This window comes from Acipenser ruthenus, chromosome 1 (assembly GCF_902713425.1).
Source record: "Acipenser ruthenus chromosome 1, fAciRut3.2 maternal haplotype, whole genome shotgun sequence".
Classification (NCBI taxonomy): Eukaryota; Metazoa; Chordata; class Actinopteri; order Acipenseriformes; family Acipenseridae; genus Acipenser; species Acipenser ruthenus.
The window spans coordinates 67,758,121-67,779,542 of NC_081189.1; the positions used below are offsets into that span (position 1 = coordinate 67,758,121).

General features: G+C 37.5%; 1 protein-coding gene across 3 annotated transcripts in view; it reads right to left on the bottom strand.

Moving 5' to 3' along the window:
• LOC117421280 (protein FAM13A-like) overlaps window positions 1–21,422 on the bottom strand; it is an 82,171-nt gene that overhangs the window by 2,393 nt on the left and 58,356 nt on the right. Inside the window, exons 10-21 of one of the 3 annotated variants that reach the window (XM_034921655.2) lie at window positions 19,808–19,849; window positions 19,314–19,493; window positions 18,496–18,610; window positions 16,209–16,285; window positions 13,512–13,554; window positions 9,871–10,018; window positions 5,240–5,456; window positions 4,501–4,642; window positions 4,165–4,246; window positions 3,349–3,554; window positions 2,971–3,054; window positions 2,276–2,371 (exon numbers count right to left, since the gene is read on the bottom strand). In XM_034921655.2, the coding sequence (XP_034777546.2) occupies window positions 2,276–2,371; window positions 2,971–3,054; window positions 3,349–3,554; window positions 4,165–4,246; window positions 4,501–4,642; window positions 5,240–5,456; window positions 9,871–10,018; window positions 13,512–13,554; window positions 16,209–16,285; window positions 18,496–18,610; window positions 19,314–19,493; window positions 19,808–19,849 (1,432 nt within the window). Of the gene's footprint in view, window positions 1–2,275; window positions 2,372–2,970; window positions 3,055–3,348; window positions 3,555–4,164; window positions 4,247–4,500; window positions 4,643–5,239; window positions 5,457–9,870; window positions 10,019–13,511; window positions 13,555–16,208; window positions 16,286–18,420; window positions 18,611–19,313; window positions 19,494–19,807; window positions 19,850–21,422 lie in introns of all 3 variants that reach the window. The other 2 variants (XM_034921653.2, XM_034921646.2) reach the window with 2 other exon arrangements.

The window sequence follows — 21,422 nt, forward strand, 5'->3', positions numbered from 1 at the left end:
ATTAATATTTGGTAGAGCCACCTTTCGCTGCAATAACAGCTTTAAGTCTTTTGGGGTAAGTATGTACCAGCTTTGCACTGAATACTTTTGCAAGGCACTGTATATATATATATATATATATATATATATATATATATATATATATATACATACAGAGAGAGAGAGAGAGAGAGAGTATATATATGTATATATATATATATATATATATATATATATATATATATATATATAAACTGAGCCAGCGTACATCTCTATATAATTTCTCATAAGGAATTCACACATCCTTCTCACACAACTAAAATGTTGTTTTTTGAAATAGAAAATGAAATAATCGTTGACACAAAATGTTGATTAGCTTAGAAGTAAAATCAGCACAATTCTCAGCTTCAAAGTACTATATTTTTATTTGTTTTAAATAATAATTGAATATACAGTAGATTTTCATTTTAGTTTTTATTATTTATTGTCCAAGCTGATTAGTGATTTGTGTTATTGTATATTCCACTGTAAATACTGCCAAAACAGCACATGTATCTCCCTCCTGCCCCTTTTGGTTTAAACACCAGAACTGGCTTTTTAAGTTTGTTCATACAGTAAATGTTGTTTGTTGTACTTCACCCACATAAAAACAACTTGTATCTTGTACTTTTATTAGAAGTGTGTGCTTTGACTGGGAAGTGGTGTGAAAAAAAAAGTATACTTTGGAATGCATTGCAGACATGAGTTTTTTGTTTTTCTTTCTAACATTCACAACCATAATGGACTGTGTTCTAGTGCTTAAAGTGTTCTGTCATGTTGTATAATACATCTTCGACCAGGCTGAAAGGGCTTCTTTTTTAATTTTAAATTGCAGGCTCCTATAAGAAAAATAAGGGAACAGCAGAAGGGATTCGCACTACATGGTGTCCCTTTTGGAAGGCAGTCCGGACACAACACAAGACTAAACAGCTACTGATTTGAGTGGTAGACGCTATATGAAAGTGAAGAGATGGGAAATCATGGGGGAAATCAGCAAGATCTGCTAAATTCACTGATTAGTTTAGCAGCAGGTCTTCACCTTTATTCCTCGAAGAACAATGCTGTTATGCCCTCGATAATTGGCCGCAGCAAAGGGCTTCGACGCTCGCTTGCTGGGGAACCCTGTGACAGGTGTTAACAAGTAGGTTATGTTAATGCACCCTCTTCGGGATCCCAATACTGTGCTTAACTCTTCCCAGCACCCCCTCCGCATCCAACAGGATGCAGATCAGAGGCTCAACTGCTTCTACAAGCAAGCGCTCCACTTAGCAGGCCAATAGTTTCTACTTTGAAGTACATAACCACCTGGTGTAGAAAGGTGTCCTTGGAAACTGAAAGCTGGTTGCCAATACCTAATTTCATTTTGAAACAAGGAGACCAGGTTGCTGAAATAATCTGGAAAGCTGTTCATACATATGAACACACAATGACATAACGGGGATAGTCAGGATTCTGGCACAAATTAACCAGAGCGACTAGCGGAATTATATATAAATAATTTACATGCAAGCCCTCCCCTGAGACTTAACATTTCTTCACTGTACTCATGAGGTCTGACAGTTGTAAAAAATATTAATCAGAGTTTCTTTTTTTTTTTTCTTCTGTTTTCCCCTTAAAGCAACTTGAGTTCTGACCACCCCTGAAAGATTAAGCTGTGACAGCAGAGCAGAATATCACTATGACCCAGGTCACACTGACGAATCTCAAGCTGACCGGAGAGGATAGGGGTTATAGCAGGACATTAGCTTCCTTCATCTACATGGCAATTAACATTCAGAGATCCTGTGCTTCTAGCAAGGAACATGTATTTGTATGGTATACTATTTACAATAATACATGAACACTGTTACACTAATCCTTGATTTAGAACTCAAAACTGCACACATTACTTACACCATCTTTACCCCAAACAATCTGGGACTTTTGATTTCATATGGAGGGGCATTAAGGTTGAGCTACAAACAAGTGACGACCAATAATAAAATCTTACATTTATCACAGCACTGTGCTGGTAAAAAACATGCTGTCATATTTTACAGCACAATACATTACTAAGTAGGTTTTCTCAGTATCTGATGATTTATTGAGCACAGAAAGCTGTGCTTGCATACTGAGAGAAAGTTACAAGCTGTGGATATTGGCCCACCCCAACACCCTATCCCCACGGAAACAGTGCCCAGAACTTTATTTGGCACAGCGATGAGCTTTCCAAGAAATGGGAACCACAAACTACAGAAAGTCCGAAACATATACTTACAATCACAGGAATGGTGGATGCCCTGCAAAGGATCTGCTTGACAAGACGATATCTATCATACAGAGGCTTCATGACTTCTCTCTCTCTCTTTGTAACCTTAAATACAAAAAAAAAAAAAACAATAGATCCTGTTAGTGTGCAACTTTTTTCTTCACAACTTAATACAGCTTTAATATTCACTGAGTGACCCAGCTCTGAAAGATTCAGTGCTACTACTGTCAGTTTCTTTTAAAAGTCATTGCTCTCCAATTTGATTACAGGCCAGGAACACTAGACTGAGCTTTTTCTGTTTCATTTAATTGAAGTGTTGGTGTTTATGTTTCTGGCAGGTTTCCACTTATTCAATTTAGTAAGCACATAAAGGTTATATGTCTCACTTGGTAGTAAATACATCAAATCAGTACAGTTGCATTACATCGGCGTGAAGCCTCGGTCTGGATGTTTAAACATATAAAACGCTGAGATTTACTGCCCAGTTTAGTGCTGAAATGTTTTGAGCAACCAGGCACCCCACCCCCCCCACCCCACCCCCTTCCTCATCTTAGAGTTTATGTTGCTTTACACTGGCATTTAAGTTTTATGTTAGATGCTGTTTTTGAGAAAGGCACAAAAAGAACAACTACAATAACAACATGTAATGTTTCCTTCCCTGCAAGGCAATGAAAATGTCACAAGAAAGCAGTGGCTGTACTTACTGGCCTCCCGTGTATGCTCTCATAGTACAGCAGCGCCTTCTGCAGAGCAAACTTTTCTGCCGAGATCTGCTCCCGGGTCATGTCCTGTGAATGAGAACAGATTGTGGATTGTCAAACAACCTAAATGACAAACAACATTGTCATCATCACTGTTTCAGTTATCTCATATCTCTCGAACTCTTCCAGCTGTATTAATAGAACAGAACACATCATTCATAAATTCAAAACAGAAAAAGGTCCTAAATAAATTTTGGAATACAAATATACATCAATACAAAACAAATGGTACAAATGAATTCAGTTATTTTCATGTTCACTATCATGGAAGATGATGTTGATCCTAGAAATCTAAATCTAATCTTCTGAGAGTCTTTGTACCTTGATATCCTCGGGGCGGTTGACCTCGGCTCGCTTCTCTAGCAGCTTCTTTTGAACAGCCTCCAGTGTGTCCTCTAAAGTGGGTTTTGGTGCTTTCTCAGTAACCTCCTGCTTCTCTAGCTGGGAGCCAAAGCTCTTAGGGAGGGTGTTGCTGCGCTGGCGAGCCTGAGGAGGCAGGCCTTCTTCAGACATCTTTACCTTCATCTCTACACAGGGTCAAAACAGACCAACACATTTTAGGTTTAATAGAACCATGTATTCAGGACAATAGCTGAATTATCTTGGTCCAAAATGATGCATCGAATATCAAACTTTACAAATCCCATCAGAACACGGTTTAAAAAAAAACATTCTTTAAATTTTATAACTTAAAGCTTTGTGAATAGGACCAATTCAGGTTATTGTTTTGTTTTCAGGCATCTCCATTCAAATAAAACATTTGTTACATTGGATCATAAATAAAAGACCCATACTTTTTGAAGATTAAACATTGGTGTATTAAGATAGACCGATCACCGCAAAAATCTTTGGTCGCCATTAGTCTGATAGCAATTTGACAGAATGGCCTGTTTATTTTTCCTAAGAATGGTTAAACCAGATTACTTCTCAATAACAAAAACAAACTTTTTGTTAAAATGAATGTTCTCTCAATCCTTCAAAATCATTAATATTTGTTAAAAGCAAAATATTATACTTTAAATATGCACATAAATAGCCAGTAAGGGCAAAAAAAATTATTTGATAACTATTTATAATAACACATTTAAACCGAATCTTTCTGCATAAAACCTTAATTTTGAGAGGGCATCCACTTACCTTTCAGCTGTTTTCGAAACTTGGCAAGTTCATTCATCCACTTTAACAGCTCGGGGTTAGCTGCCTTGTCGCTGTAAGAAGGCTAACAGGAACAAAACATGACAGTTCACATTTCACTCGCAGGCAACAACAAAGACAAGACTGTTAACTACTGCCGAAGCCATTACAAGGAGTCCGATTGTATGTATTTTAAATGCTAGCAAAAAGCAGTAGGTTGTAAAGGTTGAGCCTGCTGCAGATTATGAGAACTGTACTTGCTTGAAGATCAATTAAGCCCACCCCCTCCCTGTTGTCACTCCATTATGCCATCCTCTCACTCTCTTTGCTCGTACTCACCCTATATTTCCTCCCCTCTTCAAACTTTTCTTCAAATTTCCTGATCTTCTTCTTTAAGCTCTGGATCTTCTTGGAGAGTTGGGCACCTGTGAGCTCTTCTCTGTCATCTTCGCACGAGCCCAGCGAAGCGCTCCGCCTCCTGCTGAGATTAAACACACTGTCAACTAGGCAGGGTGTTAATGCATCTTTAGTCACGCCATAGCAAGAGCACAAAATAATAAACCTTGGAACTGCACTGATAATGCAAATTTTCCCAAGAGACAGACTGAACTGTGTTAAAGATTAGTTAGTGCCTTTTGTAAACATTGGGTCCTCTGCTCCATACTTCTCTCCAAGGCACCCCTTGCTTTTTAAAAAAAAAATCTATTAAAATATGAACAAATGTTTATCAATCCAGTAATAATATTCTGTATCCATTCCAAATATTTTCTATTTGCAATGGCAGTAACCAAAGCCATGCATGGCTTTTCTCTCAAATTAACAACTGTAAATGGTAAAGTAAGAGCAAAGAGTTAACAGAAGCACACTTTCTCTGTAGCGTAACCAGAAGCTGCAATTAAGGAAGGCGAGAAGTAGCTGGAAATTCCCCAAAAGAAGAAAAGATGCAATGAGCATTACAGTGGCAGGACTGCTTCAGTTCAACAGCAAAACACTTGTAAGGATTACGTGATTTGAATATTTAAATCTCTGAAAGAAGAAAGCAGAGATGCATTCAATTGTGCTAATTGCTGTTCCTCACCTCATGAAGGAGTGCGCGTTGGGGGGAGAGGGGGGCACTTCTGGGTCATCCAGGTATTGCTGGCTCTGCCCGAAGGCGTAAAAGCGCGGCGAGAGCATGGGGTCGCTGTCCTCGTCCACGAGCTGGCGGATCAGGCGTCGCCCAGCTTGCGGGGAGAGGCGGGCTTCCTCCATGTGCATATGTGCCCTCTGCAATGACGGGCAGGCTGGCATTGGGTCTGTGAATCAATAGAAAGAACAGAATATCAAAGGCTGTTACATTGCTTAACCCATTCTGGCCTGAAATGAGGTAGACTGATGTAGCAACCCTATCACCATTGCATTTCACAATCAAAAATCAATCAAAAAAGTTTGGAGCAATGGTTTGTGGTTTCTGTTGGATTATTCTGAAAGAGTCTCATTTTTATTTTTCTATCAGACTTCTGTTTATAATACTAGAATAAATATGTTTAGATGTACTAGAGCCAATAGGCGATTATTTATTTTAACTATATAGTAGGAAATATATCAACTAAGTGACAAATGTTTTTCTTTGCTTGTTGATACCGAGCTGCTCTATACATCAGGACACAGCATCAAAAACCTAAGCCTCAACTCTGAGGTGCAAGACAGATGGCTAATTGATACATGCTCACACAACTAAAACTTGGTTCAATAGCAGCACCCCTGCTTAATTAGAAGTCTCATACTTGAAAAGAACCTCACAAAAAGATTAGAACAATGAAAATGCTAATTCAGTCACTTAAATGGTAAAATAAACCTCAAATCATGGCATGCGTATTATATATTCACAGCCTTTATGAGTATGGAAGTTATAACAGCCAGGAGTATGTATATATGTACAGATGCTGGCAGAGAGCGCTATGAGTGTTTAAAATAAATATCCAACAGTTAAACTGCCTCTTCAAGAATGTGGCTACAAATAGCAGGCAGAAGTCAAGGTTATTTTGGAAGCAGCTGGGTCCTACTAGCAGATTAACATGCCTACCAAAGAAAGAAGGTGAGCAAAAATGAAAGTAATAACAGCAGAACAGAATACAGAGATGAATGTGAGAGGGATACAGAGATGAATGTGAGAGGGATACAGAGATGAATGTGAGAGGGATACAGAGATGAATGTGAGAGGGATACAGAGATGAATATTCCCAAAATGTAATCTCATCAATACCGGACGTGACTTGTATCCTCACCCTGTAAGATTTTGAAAGATGTAAAGCTTTCCCTACTTAAGAAGCCCATCTGAGATGAGTCATTATAGCTTCAGTAATTGGCTAAACTTGATACTTGTGACTAGAATGCTATTTTGTCAAAAAAAGTAATATATGATGTAGTATCTTCTTTTTATTTATTTAAAACAATTCTAAATGTTTTATTCAACCTTCAATATGTCTCTCTAAATGTTAACCCTAAGCAAAATATATAACTAAACTAAAGTAAATAGTATGTAAGATTATGTATGTGTCTGTGACATTTTATGCATGTGTGGCTTCAATCAATTCTCAAATGTCAGACATTTCCTTCGCAGCTCTGGCAGTTTGAACTTACCCTCATAATAACTCTGCTGCCCAATACATTTGAAATCGATGAAGGAGAAAGGGAAAAAAGATGAATCTAACAAAACAGAAATTTAAAGAACAGGGAGGAATGGGACAGCTGAAAGACAGGACAGCAGAAATAACATTAAGCAACACAAGAATATATGTATTGATTTTGGAACCTTTAACAGTGAAGTTCAGTAAAGATTATGAAAAGAGGCCACAGCAGATCAGCGAATAATACTCAAGTAAGCAGAACTAAACTGGCACAAACACAACACAAGTGGGGTTTTTTTTCATCTGGACTGGGTAAGGTATCCTGATGTAGGCCATCACCCCTGAGGATTTCACATACACATTATACGTGTTAAGGCAATCAGGACTGGGGAAATGTGATCAGTCCGCCCTGAACATGCCTGCAGCTCTATATGGTTGTTGTCAGTCAAAATCCTGAAATCTTTTAATGACCAGTTTTGTTTTTCTTTAACCCGTTGACAAAGAAAAGATTTTCAGCATGAAAAATTAGACCCGTCTATGAAAGTGGGTACTCAACTAATAATTTCTGTAAAACTGTAGCATCAAAATCAAATTCTTTACTCCCCAACGCCCCCTCTTTCTTTCTCCAAATAGGAGATTACTGTTGATTTCCTCATATTCCTGCTGGGAAGAGAGAGGCTGGAAAACACCTGGACTGCCAATACAACTCCTCTTACTGATTTGCCAAAATTCCCTGTACTTGTTACTTTATCAATCTTCCTTATTAAGCTATTGTTTACTCTGTCATAGCGCATTCTACCATAATAAATAAAAATAAAAATCAGTTTGTAGCTTGCGCAGGTTGTAGCTTGATTTAATATAACTCTTGAATGGGTGTAAAGGACAGTTGCCCAGTGCTATTACTTCAGTGTGGGTGAACATTGTAACAGTATACTAACACAGGAATCTTTTGTCAGCAACACAAACATTACAGATATAGGTTGGGCACCTACAGTATATCTTTACCATTTTCAGTGCTCATGTTAGTTTAACAAGAGGAACAATGACTTTAGCACTATTTTACGAAATATAGCCTCTTGGAAAAACTTACAGACATTCAAATAACAAAAGGGCCAAATGTTGCTACAATGGCATGCTTGGCTTTTAACAACTATTGACTGTAGGGATAACAACTGGATGCAAGTAGGTACAGTGTAAAAATATATTGCTGATTCATATTTTTGTTTTGACATAGTTACCAAGATCACAGAGAGACACACTTGTCAATGCAAATTTAAGAAAATGTGATTATCTGCCAGAAGAAGCAAATAAATTGTTCAGTGTGCATGCTGTCAGCACAAGGCGGAACTAAATCAGGGTTCTCCCCAGGCCTTTTCATCCAGGTGGGTCACCCGGCTAAGTGGCTGTTGCCGCCCAGCTGAAAAACCTGGAGCCGCCCGTCTTGCAGATGCTACTGTGCCTTTAATGATAAGGATTGATTACCCTACTAGCAGACTAGATCACTTGCGCGCGCTGGGTGAAAAAAATAACCTTGAAACCACATGACAGCTGTGTTGCTGTGTTACGTATTGACACTACATTTAACCAGTCAGAGAGTTGAAGGTGTGGGTTTTCCGTTTTAAGCACCTCGAGAGGCTGAAACAAAAAATAACTGATTATTTTCGAAGCAAAAATAGTTACCATGAATGTGTAAATTACCAAACCGAAATAGGTGGTGAAAAAAGCAACCCGAAATAGTCAACAAAGAGCAATTTGTAGAAAGCGAATTGGAAGAACCGCAGGAGGGCCAGTGCCTTTAAAAAAAAAAAAGAACATTGTGATCGTGGGTATGATATTATGTGGGGTGGTATTGGGTGGTATGATGTGCAAGCTCTGCCAGAAACACAAAAAAAGATTGCAAAGGATCAGGGTAAATGGAGCAGTGTAGTGTGTGTATGAATTAGGGTGGATTATTATTCATTATTCAAGTTCTTATTATTATTCAAATTCTTATTATGTATTTAAGGTATGGCAATTTTATTTTTCCATAAAAAGTGCTCCCGGCTATAATGCTCTGCCACCCAGCTATACAGAATTCCTGGGGAAAACACTGTAAATATATTCAGCCTTTATAAGATGCATACTGGCAAACAAAACACTAATCACTCTCCACTTGGCACTCAAAGGAGAGCTAAAGGAACCGACAAAAACAAAACACAGTCACAAGCTCTTCACTGCCCCTTTCATTTCAAATCTATAACTATACACAAACACATAGTTCTCATAGGGATTTACAAATATATTCAAGTGTTAAATGCATTTTAATGCAGCATTTCTAGTTCAAAATGCATCTTTACACTTGCCTTAGTAGTTACCTTACAGCAAACCTTTCATATTTCTCAGTAAACAAATATTAAAAATTAACTTGTTTTTGGATTTAAATGAATAAAAACCTCAATAAAATTCAGTAAAAATGCAGTTTAAACAGCAAAGTCACTACATTCAAAGGGACCAGCAAAATAAAAAGAAATATGTTAATAGGAATGTGGTGTTTCTAATGTAAATAAAACCACACATGGATAATAAAGCAATTAAGTACTAGAAACACATATGAGAAATTGATTAATTATGTTTAGATGACATATGCAAGCATGCACACAATATTTGTAACACCATATATAATATGTTTTTTTAAATATATATCCTATTTAAAAACAGTATGATCTGCTCAAAAACACAAACATCTCATTTAATTTTGCATACTTTAGTCCTAATGGTTTCTCAACATATCAGAAGAGATCAAAGATTGTTTTTGGCTTTCTCCTGGTCTAATCCCACATTTATAAAAATATTAATTACTACTAAGTAGTAACAGTACAAGACGTACTGTCTCTTACAAATAAACATGATAACATCCTGTGTTGAGTCAAAAAGACATAAAGCAATATGTGTAAAAGAAATCTCCCATTACATTACATTAACAGCCATTTTACTAAAGTAAAACAACAAAACTAACTGAAATAACTATGAAATAAAAAAACAAGCATACAGCCTATCAGTACAGTGTCCATATGTTACCTATCCATGTGGCTGAAAATGCAAGGCAGAATCATAACAATACCTCCCCAGTTGTCCTCTGCCAAGACTGACAAATCCAGTCTAGGAACCTCTGGCACAGAGCTTTCTTCACAAACATCTGCTTCTTGGTTTCTTTGCATTTTAGCTGTCTCGCAGCCACTCTGCACCTCCTGAATCTTCATAGCTGAGTTCTGCAATGATCAACAACAATAGCTGTAGCACTCTCCTTAACTTCAGTAATAAAGCTTTACTGTGTGTCCCTGCCTTCCAGATCCAATGCACGGTAACCTTTGAATGCAAATTGGTCACTCCCAGTGGCTAAAATATCCACCCATCTGCCTGCCTCACTGTTTTTCTCCTCTGCATGTGCTATCATGCACGACCAGCTCCTTGGGTTGTTTACTTCAGTAGTCAGTGAAGTAAAGTGAACACGATTATTGATCAGACTCTGTGGGGGCTGTGACTTTGTTGCAAGGTTTTTAGCAGCACTCTTTCTTAGTGTAAAACCAGATGCTGCTTCAAGCTTCTGCTTAGTCTCTCCTATGAACATGCAAGTTAAAGCTAGACATTGACAGCATACGAGAATCCTTTCACGCAGGCGGAGCAGGCTTACTTCAATTGGTGCCAGCTAAGCTGGTTGAACACTGTGATTTCCTGAACTTGTTATGTAGCTGGGTGTGGGACTTGGCTATTTATAATGCAGCTCTGGGTAATACAGAAGAAACCTGCAAATGTAACAGGCAGTGGGTTTTGCATTTTCAGATGGATCTGGGAGTACATTTTTTTTGGAAGGCTGCCAAATGCACTGAGGCATGATATTAATACTTTTAAATGAAAACAGATTTATTTATCTTTTGAAAATAGGGTGGACTCGTAACTTGTTTCAGTTCTCACAATTTGCCAATTTTTTGTTTTGCTTTGTTAGTACCGTAAAAAAAAATATATATAAATGCCGGAAATTTCCACTCTGTCTCGAAAGCACTCTAATTAGCCTTAAACGCTATTGAATTACTGCAATTAGTTTGTTTAGATTACATTAAATGAGAAAAAGTCTCATTATTATTATTTGTTTATGTTTATTTTGACCAGCACTCTTGATTTCTCTTTTTTTTTTTTAATGTAGCATGCAGGACGGAACTTTCCAGACATTAAAATACGTTTTTTAAACCAAATTACATTTTTTTCCAGTTATCAAACTAACACATTAAGACCATAGTACAATATGTGCTTTGTTAATGTGTTGCATCTATCTATCTATCTATCTATCTACACACACACACATACATACATATACACATACATATAATACATGGATGAAGGCTACATTTGCATCCTGAGCCATTCTAAAAAAATAAATAAAAAAAGGCATAATACCACAGTAGTGACGTCAAAAAGTGATAATTCCCCTAGAGGGAAATATACTTGAACTTGACCCATTCGACTCCTCGAGACCATCACTTTCAATTCAAAACACAAAATGTCTTGTTTTCAATAACTTAACACCCACAGTACAGAAATGTTCATTAATGATCAACAAAATGAGAATACGTTAAATAAAAAAAAGATGATGTAAAGCTGGTACATTCGTATCTCAGAGAAACGGATAACGACATAGATCGTCTGTACAGCACTGAAACACTACGTTTAAAAAAAAAACCAAACTGTACTCCTGAACCTCGTCTTCTTTAATATAAGCATCACAAGGGTATCCATGTATTATAAAAAACATAATAGATGGGCCTCTTCAGTGAGTTACAGGAAAACAATTCCATCTCGGGTTTCTGTGACAGTTTATAAATTACTCTACCTTCTGTCTTGTAATTTATGACATCACAGAAACCCTAGATGAAATTATTTTCCTGTAACTCACTGAAGCCCATCTATTATTCTATATCTATCATTGCAAAAACCTATGTTAATGCAGCAGTTAGGATTGAACTCATCGCCACAGAAGCAAGAAAAATTGACGTTAGGGTTTGGATTTTTCTAAATAAAAAATAAAAAACATTTAAGACTTAAACCCCACCATTTATTTTATTTATTCTAAGCATGGGTAGTACTTTTAGCAATAGTACGTTTTTCAACAACTATGGAGCACAAAACTCTAGGAATGCGTTTTGTATGGGTGTGTTACTTTTTTTCAGTTGAAGATTCAATTTTTGCATATAAACAGTTTTTCAAGGCCTAATTCCAAGTTTAATTAGTGTTTAATTTTGGTTTACCCATTCCAAGTAAATATCCAAGTACATTAAAACACATTACCATCTATCTGTCAGAATATAGTTGGTATAGATTAACATTTCATAAACAGACTGCTTCAACCTTAGCTACTACTTTCAACGTCAACGCATTTCTTCACTGTTTCAGCAGCAGTGTGTCCACTAGAATTTGCATTTTATTTGTCCTAATGTAGCACTTTGCAGCAACCCCTACCAGCAGCTTCCAACTCCAAACGATCATGGCTCTATAAACAAGGCTACAGAGAGGATGCCTGACGTGTCCTGCATGTTACGCTACTGTAAACAGCAGACACATTGTTGCTTGCCCTTGAAGTGTTGTTAATGAACCTGATTCCGGTACTCTCATGCCCCTTTTCCACCGACACACCCAAGCCGTGAGAGCTCCAGGCCCTGGCGGTACGGAAGGGTTTTCACTGGCTATTTGTTGAGCCGAGCGAAAACCAAACTGTGAAACTGGCCTCACATCTGAATATGGCTTGGGGCCGAGCAGGAAGACTTACAACATGGTGTGCAGCGAGTCTGAGGAGATAAATATATATTGCAGTTGTATTTTGCAATAAATGAAGAACGAAAACAGAAAAACAAAACCATAACTTCTGGTCCGCCCTTCTCAACTCAAATACAGCCTCTTAATACCGCATCACATAGGCGCCGACTCCATGGGCTCTACATGGCTCAAGCACCGATGGGGAAAAATAAAATGGGTGCTCAGCACCCACCCCATGACAATTTTAGTTTTATGCAATAAAAGTGATCAATGTCATGTTGAAATCAAACTTAAAAAAATGGCTAAAATGAAAAGGTCACGCATAGCGCAAATACTTTTCTCAGTCCATATGGGTACAGTTCCATCAAACTGTAGTGTGGATGCTTCACAATCAGAACTATGGTAGCTGTTAAAAAGTAAAACATTCACTAAAGAGTATCATTAGGTGGCGGCAGTGTCAGTTTAGATGGTGGCAGTCTCAAAGCGTAAGAGGGATAAGACCAGTAGACCGCTATTCCGGGCGAGGCGTTAGTGTGTTCATGATGTCATCGCATTTCTTAAAACTGAAGAAAATGGATATGGAATGTGCTACCTGAATACTGCAAATTTTTAAGAATCCTTCTGACTGCACCCATTTCATTGCAGAACGCTCATTCTCCTCTCTAAGAACACTTAAGAACTATCTTCGGTCACATAGGTGCCGACTTTTGTTTCTGCCAGTAGGTGCTGCTGCCAGGTGGGTGGGGGTCTGTTCAGGGAGTTGGTGGTTACAGCCTCTGATTAAATAAGACACACGGTCTTCACTAATGTCCCAATTTAAAGACATTACATTTCACTGTAGCACTGGATGAGATTGTCAGCAATCTTTTTTTACATCTAGATCTCTGGTAAGGTCTTGATAAACATTAAGGACAGCAACATGAACAAAACAGATTTAAAAAAAAAAACAACACTCACCAGTGGTAGCAGTACAGAGTCCTCATCAGTTTGGTTTTCCTTTCTGAAAAATGAAAACAAGGAGAGTTTTTAATTTTCCATGAATGCTTTCTTCAACACTAAAATTCAATTACTTCATTCAGGCATTGATTTTTAATATAAAAGTTTCCTCACAAAATGTTTTAAAAAACAAAAAAAGGGAAAAAATTACAATTATGGAAAACGTGATTACCGTGTTTGATAACATAAATGTGAGCGTGCTGTGCTTAGTCATATTATCTTTCATTTTCTGGTATATCAGCACACTTACTCAGATAGATTAAATAAATGTTTCCAGAAGCAGCAACAGCATGACAATGTTGCTTTGTTTCAGAGAGATTGAAATCTTGTTATCAACACATTTCTTTGCACCACATATTTTTCCTTTCTTACATAACCTTGACTCTAACTAACAGATCGAACTTAAACACATTAACAGCTTTTCATGCGCTCCAGATGTGTTTACTGCTGGGGGGTTGTTTAAATGGTCATGAAAAGCTGACTATCCAATCACACTTTACATACAGTAACAGAACATTGCAACACTACACTTGCACCAATAAACTAATACATGTCAGAAATAACTACTAACAATGATACCACGTCTGATAGCCATTTAATAATAAAAATAGAAAGCAAATATATTTTTTCCTGATATTTTTCTGACAATATTCAAACGACATCTTGCAAACAAATAATTATACAAATCCCACTGTAATGCTATTAAAACAGCATGTTATTCATTTTAATTTTATTAAAACTAGAAAATGTTCTGAAAATGACTGCGCAGCAAGCATTCGAGTTAACCAATGAAAGTGTGTCAGTTAGTGATCGCTTTATTTATGTTGTGTAAGCATCTCATTAAGCGCCTGATTAAAAGTGTAGCACTGTGTCTAAATATGCATGTTCTAACTCCAATGTGTTTAATAGTACATAAAAAAGTTTCTAAATTAAATACATGGCATGACAGTAAACAGAGGGAAAATAAACTTAAGTGCATATCCACCGTGCCATCTTTGAGAGGCGTGCCGTAGGTACATTTCTCACTGTTGCCAAACAGGTTTTTTTAAGCCCAAATAAAAGATCTTTGACAGGCTTGGTTTCTTCAGACAATTTCCTGGGCCTGAACACTTACTGGTGGCTGCATTGCTATTTCTTCCTAAAAATACTTAGTTTATCATATGAAAAATAAAGAAAACAGACATATGCACCTAAGATTTTCATGTTTTTCTATAATAAAGCCAAACTGTTTCTCATTTTAAAACATACAGCAGTCCCTTCCCAAGCCTTTCTATAATAAACTGGAGACAAAAATCTGGTGTTTTGCAAAAGAAAATGCTCTGACACCAGGTCAAACGTAATAGGTTAATCAATTATATGACTTAATACAATACCTAAGCTAAAGTACATTGCTAATGTATTTAAATTAAATGACTACAAAAACTACTTTCACTTTCATAGTCCAATCACATGCTGCACAATTCCCCAGCTAAATCTAGCGAAATTAAAGCGATTTCCAATACTCTTTATCCTAAAATTATATGTAAAACTGTAATATTCCAGAATAGGTTGTGAAGGTTTTATTTCAGCTCCACTGAATTAACTATAAAAGCAGAGGATGTCAAAACTTAAAATTATACACTTTTTCATATGTGTATTTCAGGCAGAAACGGTACAAAAGTAGACATCGCTTTTCTTTCTTTTTTTAATCCCTGCCATTGTAGTTTCTTCGCAATAAACAAAGTGGCAAATGACACATTTTCAATAATAGCGTTACTGAGTTTTTTATTTATTTATTTTTTAAGCTGTGCACACAAAATTAAAAACTGTCAAATTTTTGTTTTTCTTTTATTACTCTCCTCATAACCGAAAATAGGATCACAACAAAACAAAACGTTGATCACTATATGTAACATTTACCTTGCTAGTTTGGCCACTGTCTGGAAAGTGTGAAGCATTTTCGAGTGATGTGCATTATATGTACCCCAATCTGTATCCCACGATTCTGACTCACTTGCCAAATCTGAAGCATCACTTTGTTGATGTTGTGTTAATACCACACATCACTTGCCATTTTAGACACAGATGTGAATTTTTGCCATCGAATTAATGTGCAGCAATGTTTGTAAGAATATTCAGATAGTTTCTCAGCACTAAAGAAAATAATATTACTCCATACCACTGTTTTCATATCGCACTAACACTAAGCTAAATGGGAGGAGATTTGTGACGCATGCCAATATGAAATCTCATCTCGCTTGTTAGGGTACACAAATACCCTGTAGAGCGCGGTGATATGACAATCTTGCGTATCAGCAATTACAGCTTTTGTAATGCTGGACAGCTGACGCACGATGGGTCAAAAGGAAGGCTCTCGGACCGCGGGCAGCCAATTGAGGAACCCTGCCCTAAACTGTGCAAGCTCTACCATCTGTATTTTGTTTTAAAATAATTAAATAATGTGCCTTTTATAATTTAAAGATTAAATAAGCTGTCTGAAGATCAAATACCTTATCACATAACACAGCATGTAACTTAAATCAATAAAATAAAATATTAAAAAAATAAAATACTTCTGTTTTTCTGTTTACAGGAACAGGTGGTTGGTTGACTGAACAAAATGTAAACCAGTGCACTGAAATATATTTGTACGGTACACAAATTAAACTGCAATCCTACCTCTCCTCTGCTAGAACATCCATGTTCTCAGACCTTGTTCTGTCCTGTAGTCTCGCTGGGCCAAAACATTCCATTACCTGAAACAAGGATCCTGTTTTTAATGAACACAAATAATTTTCCGCAGAATACATCATGCAGAGCAGGCTGCAATTTTTAACTTCTGCAGATTTTATTTTTTATTGCAACAGAGTGTAATTATATTATCTGTGTGTACTTTCCTTGCTTTTAGAGTACCCCCCCCAAAAAGCAAGTGGACATTTGCATTCCTGACACTTGTGTGCCAAGTGACTCAAAAAATGAAATCATCTTCAAGAATAGAAAACACTAATATATTTTGAACTTCCCACCCCCAAACCTTCTGCAGTGGTTTGTCATGTTAAGATCAATTTGAAATGATGAAACTGCAGCTGAAAACTACAGAATAACATGCCACTCAAACCCTGCCCACTCACCAATATACCTTACAACTTGACACATGATAAACCACTTCTCTCACTCTAAAGTATGAACTTCACAGACCTCCAGACAGAAACATCCAGTAGTTCCCAGGCAATATAAATGTGTGACCTCACAGGCACAGGTTAAACTATGCTAAACCTAAAGGCCTGGAAACAGCTGAGCAAGCAGTTAGCCACTAGGTTGCAACCCCTCCTGTCATCCCACCCTGGCTGCATACAGTTACAGCATTTCCAGAGGGGACTGATGGACCATCTCTGACCACAACTGCAGCCTTTTCCAGGACAGTGCTTATACAGTATTGAATATCATATGTTCTAGTGCGCTTGACATTTGGTGGCATCTGTGTCTTAGCTGTCTGAGAGGAATGCATGACACAGGCCCTTACATAACACAGTACTGTTCAATCAAACATCTTCATGGATTGGTAATTGCCAAACCCTCATAAATAACATAGCAACTACAAAAAGCTTTTAGTACTGTTACAGGGCTTTGTCTTTGATGTACTCTTAAATGACAAGCAACAACATCAGATATCAAAAGCAGAAAACATCCATATTTTTACAGTTTAAATTTTGTGGAAATGCATATTTAACACACAAACACATCAGTAAATATGTAATAAAGCACACCTTCAAAACACACACCCGATTCTGTTAGGGAGAAGATAACATATCTCTGTAGGATTATAATCAAAAAGCACTTTGAAAACTGCCAAAAGTTAATTGCTAACTTTTGCAAGTCACATCTAATAAAACCACATCCTTTAGATTTGTATCATTACTTGAACCTTTGAGTTTTAAGCTACATAACAAACCAACTAGTGTATTTTTTTGCAACCATCAGCAAACGTTATCTATTTTTCTATGGTATAAAAAAGGTAATACAAAGACTCTTTGTGAAACCTCTACAGATAAGAATAATATATATATTTTTTCAAATTTAGTATCACCAATTATTTTAATATTTTCTCCCAATTTGGCATATCCAATTATTTTTAGGCTCAGCTCACCGCTACCACCCCCACGCTGACTTGGGAGCGGCGAAGACGAGCACATGCTGTCCTCCGAAGCATGTGCCATCAGCCGACCGCTTTTTTTCACACTGCAGACTCACTGTGCAGCCACCTCAGAGCGTCGGAGGACAACGCAGCTCTGGACAGCTTACAGGCAAGCCCGCAGGCGCCCAGCCAGACTACAGGGGTCACTGGTGCGCAGTGAGCTGAGGACACCTTGACTGACCAAAGCCCCCCCCCGCCCCGGGCGGCGCTCGGCCAATTGTGCGCCGCCACCTGGGAGCTCCCGTCTACGGTCGGCAAAAGAACCGGCGACGTCCAGGCTATAAGGTGTATCCTGTACTCCACTCGGAGTGCCTATACCAGATGCACCACTCGGGAGCCCCTGAATAATATCTTTTCTGAAGGAATTACTAGATCGCTCCTTCAGATTATATATTTAGACCATCTTTTAGTTTTGGTTTTAACAGCCATTATGTATTATTATTATTATTATTATTATTATTATTATTATTATTATTTCTTAGCAGACGCCCTTATCCAGGACGACATACAATTGTTACAAGATATCACATTATTTTTACATACAAAATAACTTACAGCCATGAAACGAATCAGTCAGACAGTCAGCGATGCAAAATTCAGTTAAGAAATAAAGGGATTCATTTTGAAAACATGGGCTGTCATTGTGCATTGCTCACCAGTGCTTTTGCTGGGGTTGCAGGATGCTGCAGTACTTACAATCAAGCCTTCCTTGTTTTCTTTGAGCTCAGAAAGCTTGGTGATGGACTTCTGCCTCTTCAGTTGCATGCTCACCTCAATGTAAGAGGTGCCACAGTCTCTCTGCTTTTTCTCTCCATCCAGCGAGACCAGTTTACTGTCTTCGGTGGTGCTGAATACAGAGGGAATGTTCTCTTTATTGATATCGTCCCTAAAAAATAAATCAGATTCTCTTTTCAAAAGATAGCAATGCATACAAAGGATTCAACATCTTTGTATTTAAAAAATATATATAAAATGTAATAATAAAAAAATTAGCCACATTCATGAATCTTCCAGTCAGCCCCTTTCTCTCCTTCAGTTAAATAATGTATACAAAAGGTCAGGGAAATAGGGACTCTACTGAGTGCATCTCACTGCAGCTCTTTTTTTTATGCATCCATTTTTACAGTAATTTTTAAAAACATGCCAGCACCAATTACTGTTAATCCTCTTGACTAAAAGCCAGGCCTGGGCATACAGTATTTATATTGAAATGGTATTATTAAACCTGCATTGGTGTTTGGGATTTTAAAAATCATCACTTGTAATGAACAGTCACAAAAATAACAGCTAGCAACACTTTACAACTTAAGAAATATCATAAACAATTACTGTCTGAGGTCTTTATGAACAAAGAAATAATACAACTAGAATAATGTAACATCTTAATTTCCAGTGGTGCCCTCGACTTCAGTTTGCAGACATTTTTAAAGCTGTTTTTGACTGAGGCAAAACATACTTGCAGCAAGCTTGGGCTAGGGTCTGAAACTCGGGACCTGCTTGTGCTGCTCTGTGTCTGCCCGGTTCCAACCACTAGCTAACGTGATTATTAAAAACAAAGTAGCCCATTACGGTATTATTAGTGTTCCTACATGTCTTTGTGCCTCTGTGTCTCATCCTGATCTCTCAGATGTCGTCTTCTCTGTCTGGCAGTCACTGATGGAGAGGAGGATGATGTCCCCGATTCAGATTCCTCTGAATTTTGACCCCCGCATCCATGCGCTTCAAAGAGGTGCTGCTCCACTGCTGATCTGATCGTCATCTCCAGGAGACTGAAATGTGAATAAAATTTGTCACGCACACTGTAATCTAAAAATGATATGCAGGGAATACACAGATGCACAAAACAGCCAGACTTGTCTTGGCAAGCCTGTGATAATATGTGGTCAGACGAAGAGACAGCAGAAATGCACAGCAGGCAATTACACACTGTGTTCATACAAATATTTGATATGCTATAGTATACCAAATATACTGCAGCACAGCAAAGAATGTGATGTGGGCCGATGACAATACTGCTGTAATTGCAAAATGAAAGCCAGGGGTTTATAAAATAAGACAGGAGTAACAATATAAGAGCACTTACTCTTCAGATGCTGGTTTATGACTGACAGATGAGATCTGTGCACTGAAGTAAGGGAGAGACAAGAAGCATGTTAGAGTAATCTAATGATGGGGGTTTCCCAGCTGACTGTGCCACCACCCACTCAATCCCAAAACACACACACAGTATACACAGATTACTCCACACAAAAGAAAAATCCCAGAATACAACCAAATAGCAGATCAATTTCACTTGGCTCTAATTGCTTAGGTATTCATCCCTGGGAAAAATGATGAGGATTGAATTGGTAATGTAGCAGTTTTCTTTCCTTCACCTTTCTTTTTCATCTAGTGGCATTTTAAAGCAGAGCAGCGTGAGCAGCTAAAGAAAAGCAATGCAGCACAGACTGAGGGGAAGGGGTGGAATTGTACTGACCCCCCCCCCCCCAATCTGATTGGCTCGTAATGTTATGCACTCCTCTGTCATACCAATTGTTTTCAACACCCTCAATGCATCATTCACTGAAAGACAAGGCATTTAAATACCCCTGAGATTTGATATAGTGCACACCTCTAAACAATGCTTTCTACACTGATTATACCATCAAGAAAGAGAACACCACCACAAAAATGGCTTGTGTTACATAACCAGTTTTCCATCTGTAACTTCAAACACTCAAATTATGAGCTCAAACTATTACCACTGTTTAAGGCATTAGCCTTGAAACATGTGTCTACTTGATTGAAGTTTCTTGTAGTTACACTTGATTTTAAAAACCTGTTATCTTATTAATAATTGATTTTTTTTTTTTTTACCACATTGTAGTACTTTGCGACTTAACAAACGAATTAACAATGTTGAATTTTTTAATAAAACCACAGGCGTACTGGTGTACATTTCCTTTCTGTTGGGTGAGGTTAACTATAAGCAGCAGTGTGGAGTAGTGGTTAGGGCTCTGGACTCTTGACCGGAGGGTTGTGGGTTCAATCCCAGGTAGGGGACACTGCTGCTGTACTCTTGAGCAAGGTACTTTACCTAGATTGCTCCAGTTAAAAAAAAAAAAAAAAAAAACACCCAACTGTATAAATGGGTAATTGTATGTAAAAAAAATTAATAAATAAAAAAAAACTGTAAGTTGCCCTGGATAAGGGCGTCTGCTAAGAAATAAATAATAATGAATGAAAATAAATATAATTGAGTTTCTCAGTGATTCATAAGGTAAAGCAAGACTCAGTATTTTTGCAAGTTTCTAGATTTAATATTAGAAACAACAATCTGACTCTTGCTATATTAGATTTAGGACCCCAACCCACAAACAGCTATATGAGGTTGTGTACAGTGAATATGATGGCGAGTGTTTTTTGGTCATGATTTTTTTTTTTTTTTTTTGAAAACCAGCCATATTGCTGGTTTGTGGAAAAAATAAGTACAGTACACCCTCGCTATAACGAACCGGTTGGAGTTCAAGCCTTTTGTTCGTTATATCGCATATCGTTAATGAGATGAGTTTGTGAATACAAGTAGAATTACATGTACCTGCTCGTCTCATGTATGCAGATTTCTGCTTTATCTTATTTATTAAATAATTAAAATACAGTACAAAAAGCAAAAATCCCGAATTGAAGCTGAACTTTTATTCAAAATCAACCAAATCTTA